This window comes from Petromyzon marinus, chromosome 74 (assembly GCF_048934315.1).
Source record: "Petromyzon marinus isolate PM22_M1 ecotype Great Lakes invasive population chromosome 74, UKy_Petmar_22M1.pri1.0, whole genome shotgun sequence".
Lineage (NCBI taxonomy): Eukaryota > Metazoa > Chordata > Hyperoartia > Petromyzontiformes > Petromyzontidae > Petromyzon > Petromyzon marinus.
In genome coordinates this window covers 11,668,943-11,676,524 of record NC_133740.1, presented here as the reverse complement: position 1 = coordinate 11,676,524, position 7,582 = coordinate 11,668,943, and the positions used below count along the sequence as shown (strand labels likewise).

The 7,582-nt window shown below is 51.5% G+C and overlaps 1 protein-coding gene across 4 annotated transcripts; it reads left to right on the top strand.

The window, feature by feature from the left end:
• Positions 1-147: 147 nt before the first annotated feature.
• Positions 148-7,010, top strand: FKBPL (FKBP prolyl isomerase like). 4 transcript variants are annotated; one of them, XM_076056137.1, is made up of 2 exons: positions 148-438; positions 5,511-7,010. In XM_076056137.1, exons 1-2 carry the CDS (start codon positions 363-365, stop codon positions 6,650-6,652), a joined length of 1,218 nt encoding a protein of 405 aa, XP_075912252.1. In that variant the 5' UTR covers positions 148-362; the 3' UTR covers positions 6,653-7,010. The 4 variants fall into 4 exon arrangements, with proteins under 4 accessions (XP_075912252.1, XP_032835516.2, XP_032835517.2 ...); XM_032979625.2 differs by lacking the exon at positions 148-438 and adding an exon at positions 4,119-4,222; XM_032979626.2 differs by lacking the exon at positions 148-438 and adding an exon at positions 4,298-4,417.
• The last annotated feature ends 572 nt before the right edge of the window (positions 7,011-7,582 follow it).

Genomic DNA, 7,582 nt, shown 5'->3' with positions numbered 1-7,582 from the left:
CCGCCCCCACCGGCGCCATCATCATCACCATCTTCGTCATCATCGGGCAGCGCTGGTCGGCTCAGGGTCGCAGTGCTGAGAGGGTTGTTCTGGGGTCGTCACAGACATAGGTGGGGGTCAGCTGTCAAATGATAAGAGTGAGATCATCATCATGATCAACATTCAACTTTCATGCCGTTTCTCCCATGAAGTACATCTTAAAGCCTTCCTTTCTTATAGCACTGCACAGCGCGCAGGCCTATAACGAAGGAAGGCGCCGCTGTTTCACCGACGGATATAGACTGCCAGCAGGAGGTGATGCTGCCGTGTGTAATTCCAATTGAGTACTTTTTGCGGTGTCATTTTTTGTTTCACATTTGGAAATGTTTGTCTCGTGCCGCAGGCCGGCATACAATGAATCATCTACCTCAATTCGAAAGAAGTCAGGGCAAGCAGATGGTGAGCATTTTATATCACTAATACCCACCATGGTAATATCCAGGTTGGCCTTCCCGAATTTGAACCGCGACCCTCTGCACCGATGATCTCCTCTCGCTACTTATATGCAGTGTGCTTGGGTGCCACGGTGGCTAGATGTTAACTACCTCGCCTGGTATGCAGGAGGTCATGGGTCCAATCGAAAACCTGTCGCCTGCTGTATATTGAAATGTGCGTGTTTCTCTCCCCGTGGTAGCATGGATTTTTCTCTGGGCCCTCTGTTTTTTTTCTCCACATGTAGAATCGATGTGCATTCAGTGTTTGGCTGCTATAAACTTCCACGTGATAAGCCCCTTATTTGAGCTATGATTTGTGGCCAGGTCTCTTCTGAAAAGACCTATATAGCTTAGTGATCTTACCTGGTAAAATAAAAAGAGTTTAGTTTAGATGCAGCTCTGCCTTTCTCCACCAGTGTAATATATGTGTTGCTTATTTTTGACCTACGCCTAAAACAGCTTCCACTTCATAATCTACAGCCCTTTGTCAATCTACTAGATGAATGTGCACATCACAGATAACCGGAATGAGATGCCTTCACGACAGCGACCCGAGATTGATTCCCGGCGGAGGCTAACACCAGCTGCGAGCGATATCAGAACCGGTCCGACACCCCCTACACCAACCCGCATTAACCAGCGTGAAGCATAGTCAAACAAGACCCGTCTCTGGCGCCGGCGTCGAGAGTCCTTCATTCAGCAGTGGATTAGCAAATGGCTAAATATACCTACAGAGAGTAATGACGTGATCTGCTTCTGCCAAGCATTCTGCTCGAGTTCTCACCCCCTGTGGATACGAGTGACAGCTTAAACGTGTACAGGGTTGGGTTATTGACCTTTGTCTCATGTTTATTGCATTGAATTCTAGATTTACTCAGCTATTTCAATGCTAAATGCTATGCTAATTCCTTTGTCAAGGCGCTTTGTTTCCTCTCACACAGCTTAAAGGTCGTGATCTGAACGTGGCTTTTTTCACTCCAGCGCTGTCCTCCAGTCTCGTCCCTTCACCTGATGAAGGCCGCTTGTGTTGTGGCCGAAACGTCGTGATTTTTGTTATTTTATTTTTTACCTACGTGACTTTACCCAATAGAACCAAAGAGTATTTATTGCATTGCTTTGTGTTCCAGTTATCAGTTCGTTTTGGTGAGAACCCAGGCTCGGATAGGAGTGTCATTTGAGACCTGGGTCACCATAATGGCAACAGTTAAATCCGTAAAATAAACTACAGCAATGAAGGACTGTACATAGAAATCAGGGCAGTGATGTATGTAGGTCACCCTTAATAATAGAGATAGTTCATAGTTCCATTTATTTGGTATAGCCCTGTGAGCCATTCGGCTCTTGAATCGGGTGCAACCGCAACAAACAAAAAACAAAAACATGAACAAGAAAACATCTTAAAGTGACTTTGTGTGACTGTGCAAACAGAAAATCCAGGAAAAAACATCTAAATATTCCTGAAACAGCACCGTACACCAACGCTGTGTGCAAAAATCCCAGTGGGATGCAAGTCAAACGACAACAACAACAACCACAAGACAACTAAGATTAAGGCCATTAGTCTAACTCCGTACTACAAAAAACAAAAACATGGCCAAACCAAAAAACTTTTCGAAATCACCAAAATAAAGCCATAAATGCAATGTAACAGTGATCACAGGGACTGACCGAAATTTTAACAATAAACTACATAAATAACATGTAACACCAAACCCTAGAGCCATAGCTGGCTGCATGAGTTACTCCACAACAGAAGCATCAGTCGGAGTATCACATTTTTCAATGCACCTTTAAGATCAGCACACTAAAACAAAATACAGATAATACTTTGCAGCGGTCATCCGGAGCTAAACATTTTATTTTAGGCCACTGAATAGCAGTGGCAGCTAGGGGTGTACAACTCCTCTAGAGCAGTTTTGAGTGAAGATCTCATAAGTAGCGATTCAAGTTGCAGTTTATCGTCAATAGCATTCCAGACCCTGGGGGCATCAATAGCAAAGGCCCTTCCTCCGGTTTTTGTGTCAAAGGACTAGCAGAGACCTACCTTACCTCTCTCTTCCCTCTCATCTCACTCGACTCCCCTTCCACGCACTCTCCTGCCTCTCTTCTCTCTCATCTCACTCTACTACCTTCCACGTACTCTCCGACCTATCTCCCCTCATTTCACAATACTCTCCACCACACATTCTCGCGCCTCTCGTCTCCCCAGTCGGACAAAGCGACCGTGAAACTCTCTTCCAACTTGAGACGTCTACGATGCTGCTGCTGCTGCTGTTAAAGCGGAAATGTGAAATGGGGCAGGACACGTCATGAAAACAACTGACGACAGAGAGAGAGATGAAACGCAGAATGAGGTCTGGGATGGAGTCAGAATGGAGAGAGGAAGAGAAGCGGAGACTGCAAGCCACGACTGGACAGCAGCAGCTTTGCCCAGCAGTCGGCAATTACAAGCCGAGCACAGCCGCCGTGTAACTTCAACAGCTCTGTGTGCTGTATAGAAAGGTCACTGCCCGAATCGTCGCCTACTGTACACAATGCACGTTTCCTTGCAAGGCCACGCACCGTGAGTGACGCGGTAACGTGTCGGGGTTTTCAAGGCCTGAATGTTGAGCGAACCGTGACCCTTCGCGCCTGGATCCCCGACTGCTATGAAAGTTAACGAAGGTTACATTTAAACATGACTGTCCCAGTATGAAAGTTAACGAAGGTTACATTTAAACATGACTGTCTGTCCCAGTGGTGGTGGTGGTGGTGGCAATAATTGCCGATAACTACAATACTCTTTGGGGTCTTTCGGTAAAGTCACGTAGATAGAACAATAAAAGAATAAAAATAAAGTGAATAAAACAAGCTTTAAGTCAAGATAACTACAATAAGCAATGTCATTAAGTAAAGGCATGGTGTACTTCCTGGAACAGTGGCGACACTGCAGCTACCACGACACTCATCGTAATAACATCAACCTTTAATCATAACAATGCCGAAACTAACGGTGTCAAGCACTGTACCTCACATTAAGATAATTGCAGTACTGTGCTGTTATTGGTGCACGCTAATTATCATTACGATTAATTAACTCTTAATTACCCTCCCTCCAATGTTTACGAAACTCTGCTTGCTCGCTCTCTCGCCAGTCCGCCCGACTACAACAATTTCACAATTTCAAGACGGCGACGCCACCGTTGCCGGCAAGTGTGACCGAGTTAAGTGACGTTAATTAGCGCTAATTAAGCCTCCTCAAGTAAATTACCTCCAACAAAACAAATGACGCCTCGACGTTCTCAAAAAAACTCTGCCCCTCTTCTCGCCGACGTCCCTCCCCCACACGGACTGCGAACCTTCCAATGTTGGCGCTGGCGATGCTCCTCCAGTGGCGGTATCCGTGGCGGTAACGAGGCAACCCGAACTCCCTAACGAGGGGGCAATTAGCGCGAGCGAGCAGGCGGCATCCCCATGGTTACAGTGGCCAGGCCTTTCCTGCCGATGTGGCCGTCTCCTCCACTCACGCGCGCTCCCATTGGCCGGTGCATCCAGCAACGTGACCCACGATTGGCCCTCTCGGCACTTTTTATTTATTTATTTCCCCAGTTATCGCGTGAGGAGCGCGCCCGAGACAGCGTCCGCTCGCCCCATTGGTCCGCCATGCGGCTGAGCACGTGACCTGCAAACCCTCTGACGAATCACTTCGCCCGCGTTTATCCGCGCCGGGGATTGTGGAGCGCGGCCCGGCCCCAAGAGGCGCTCGCTAGGTGAGGTTTGATAGTTCATAGTTAGTTCATTTCATAGATGGGGGAGGGGGGGCAGCTTTCGCGTTCGAACCCGCGTCTCGCCGGCTCCGCGTGAGAGTTACGAGGGAGGGGGGCGGGCTTGCGACACAAAACGCCGGGGATTTAACCCCCCCCCGTGACTGCGGCGCGCAGGAAGTGGCTGCACATTCCACCACGGTGCGGTTCCGTTGCAGTTCCTCTGCCTCCAAAGTAGTGCGTAGAATTTTTATTCTAGATTTAAAGCTTTCGTGACTGCTAGGATCCATACTCTTTGGTTCTATTGGGTAAAGTCACGTAGGTGAAAATAAAATAACAAAAAATCACGACGTTTCGGCCACAACACAAGCGGCCTTCATCAGGTGAAGGGACGAGAACCACGATTGTCTCGTCCCTTCACCTGATGAAGGCCGCTTGTGTTGTGGCCGAAACGTCGTGGTTTTTTGTTATTTTATTTTCACCTACGTGACTTTACCCAATAGAACCAAAGAGTATAGTGCGTAGAACCCTAAGACTCCTACCGAACCCATTCAAAGGGGTTCCGAGTCGTCCTTTCCCCCTGCTCTGGGGGTCCCCATTGGGTCCCCTATCCAGGGTCCCCCTTTATCTGGCGTCGCCCTAGGCTCGAATCAAATTTTCCTGGGGTCCCCTGAATTCCAAATATCGAGGTCCGCCCCGTAGTTCCCCGAAGAGTCCCCGCTCGGCTATCGTGATTCTCGCCACAAAGGGTCTCATTTCTCTCCCGCTCTCGGTCAGGGTCCCCATTTGCTTTCTGTCATCGCTCATCTCTTCCCATCCATTCCCATTCATCAGGAACTTCAACTTTCCTCGTCATCGCTTGAAGTCACGTGAGCTCTTTTGGACCCGTGCGCTTAACCTTAATACAAATTAAACCCCCCATGAAGCTTGGAGACCTGAATGGAGTTCAAAGGAACCTGCAAACAAACACCGCCTTGTGAAATACCCAACACAAGATCCCCCTGGTTTTGACCTTCCACGAAGCTCATGGTCCATCCTAAATCGCATCCGCTGCATAAACCATGGCAGCTACGGATACCTGATGCAACGTATAATGACGCAATGCCCGATCCACACACACATCACAGCGATACACTCCGCTGCTCATGACACGGTTATTTGGCATGACCGCCTGAATACAATTGTTGTTGCTCTGCATCGATATCAGTCATACGAAAGAAGAAGAAGACCCCTCTATCTCCTGTCTCTCACTCCCCCCCCCCCCCCCCCACAATGTTTCTGTCTCTCCCCCCAGAGGTTTTCATGGAGGAGCAATCGACACCAGGCGAGTGGCGGTGCCCGGGAGGCGTGTTCACGAAGCACGAGGTCACTCCGGGGCGCGGGCATCGGAGGCCGCGGGACGGTGCGCGCTGCCTCGTCAGATTTAGCCTCGCACGGGGGGCGGCCGCGGGCTCCATCAACCCCAACGATCGAGGTTCCAGATCCTGCTCCACCAGCCCTAATCCCGGCTCCACAAACTCCGATAGCAGTGCTGGCTCCGCCAACCCTAGCGTCACAGACCTCGCCGATTTCGGTAGCAGCTCCACAGACCCAGACCCGAGTTGCAGTCCTGGCTCCACCAGCTCCAACCTCAACTCTAGCTCGACCGATAAAGTGACCGGTTCCATCTCCATCAAGCCCAACCCTCAACCCAGCTCCTCCGACGCTGACCCAAGCTCCAGCCTCGACTCCACAGACCCTGCCCCTGGCCCCAGGAGCCCGTGCCCGTTGTTTCCGTTCGCGCTGGACGTGTGGCTCGAGGTGATCATAGGCGAGGGTGACACGGACGTGGGCGACGCGTTAGACTGGTGCCTGGAGACGATGCGGCGCGGCGAAGTCTGCGAGCTCCGGCTCCACCTTTCGCCGCCACGGCCGCCACCGCTCAGGGTGGAGCTGCGCGGGTTCACGCACGAGCCCGAGTGGTGGCAGATGGACGCGGAGGCGCGCTGGAGCCGCGCGCTCCACCACAAGGAGCACGGCGCCGCCCGCTTCTCGGAGGGCCTGGTGCGCGCCGCCGCGTGGCGATACGCGAAGGCGCTACGCATTCTCCTCCCGCTGCGGCCCCCGCGCCTGCCCGCCGACCGCTTCCGGCCGCTGGCAGCCGCTCTCTACGCCAACGCCGCTGCGTGCCAGCTGCGGCTGGGGCAGCCGCGTAACGCCGTGGCGAGCTGCGGCCGGGCCCTGGAGCTCGTGCCGGGCTCGGCCAAGTGGCTCCACCGGCGGGCGACGGCGCTGGCGCAGCTCGGGGAGCTGGAGGCGGCGCGATCCGACCTGGAGCTGGCGCTGAGTGCGGAGCCGAGGAACGCGGCAGTGCACGCGGCCATGCGGGGGGTACGCGCACGTGAGAGGGAAGAGGCGACCAGGCTGGGTCGCGCCCTCAGCAAGATGTTTGTGTGATGGTTAACCGAGCGTGCGTTAACCACACCTTCGATTAGCACGGTTGGCTATGTACGGTGTGAAAGAAATTCCACATACGTACAAACTTGTTTGTGGGATATTAAAGGAAGTTAGCAAGAGGGAGGAAACTGCGCGGTTAACGGAGGTAAACGGGATCCATAAACTGTGTTTGGTTAAACAAGCGAGGAATGACATGCTCGGTGGAATGGATTCTTGTCTGGGTGGTGGCGAATATACCAAAATCATAAACCAAGGGTTATACCCAGGGACAGTGTGGGGTTTTGCAGTCCTTGGGACTCACTGGGAGGGCGTGTCATTGAGTTTACAAATCTCTGTAAATAAACACAGACCAACTGTTTTTTTCCCTGGTCCTGTGTCTTTCAGCGTACAACGGGCTTCGCTGAAATAAAGGAATTTATTGAGAAATGCTCTTAAAAGCTGTCCTTTCTGGACATTCGTGCCGAGCTCTGCTCCTATCTCCTTCACAGCGCTCACAGAAGCAGCGCCCCCCCCCCCCCATGGATATCCCGAAAGAGCAGTTTTTCAGAGCGTCTCTAATAAATCGAGCTGGTTGGCTGTGTACGGAACAAAATAAATTCAACATACACAGCAGAGCCTGTGCACTGATGGCAATTATTGAAGGCAGACCGGGATCAACAAAGATCAAATGAAGATGCGAGCGGGGAATAGGATGGAGCTATGCGATGCAACGATCTACCCAGCGCCCACGCACCGAGCTGATCTCATCGCTCCATCTTCACCGTGGATGTCCTCTTAGGCACAATCCCTCCTTTTGGATGCCGCTCAAGTTGTTATTCTCACCGCCAACCATCATCCCTAATCCCAGCGACGTGCCCATCTCTGGCTGATGTTTCTGAACAGTCAAACTTACTGGCTTTTTCATTATTTTTTATTTTACTGGGTAAGGCC

Bases quoted from the DNA above. Each gene is read 5' to 3' on its own strand.
- FKBPL (XM_076056137.1), top strand. From the start codon at position 363: ATGTTTGTCTCGTGCCGCAGGCCGGCATACAATGAATCATCTACCTCA. The intron at 439-5,510 runs GTGAGCATTTTA...CTCTCCCCCCAG, and splicing joins GAAGTCAGGGCAAGCAGATG to AGGTTTTCATGGAGGAGCAA.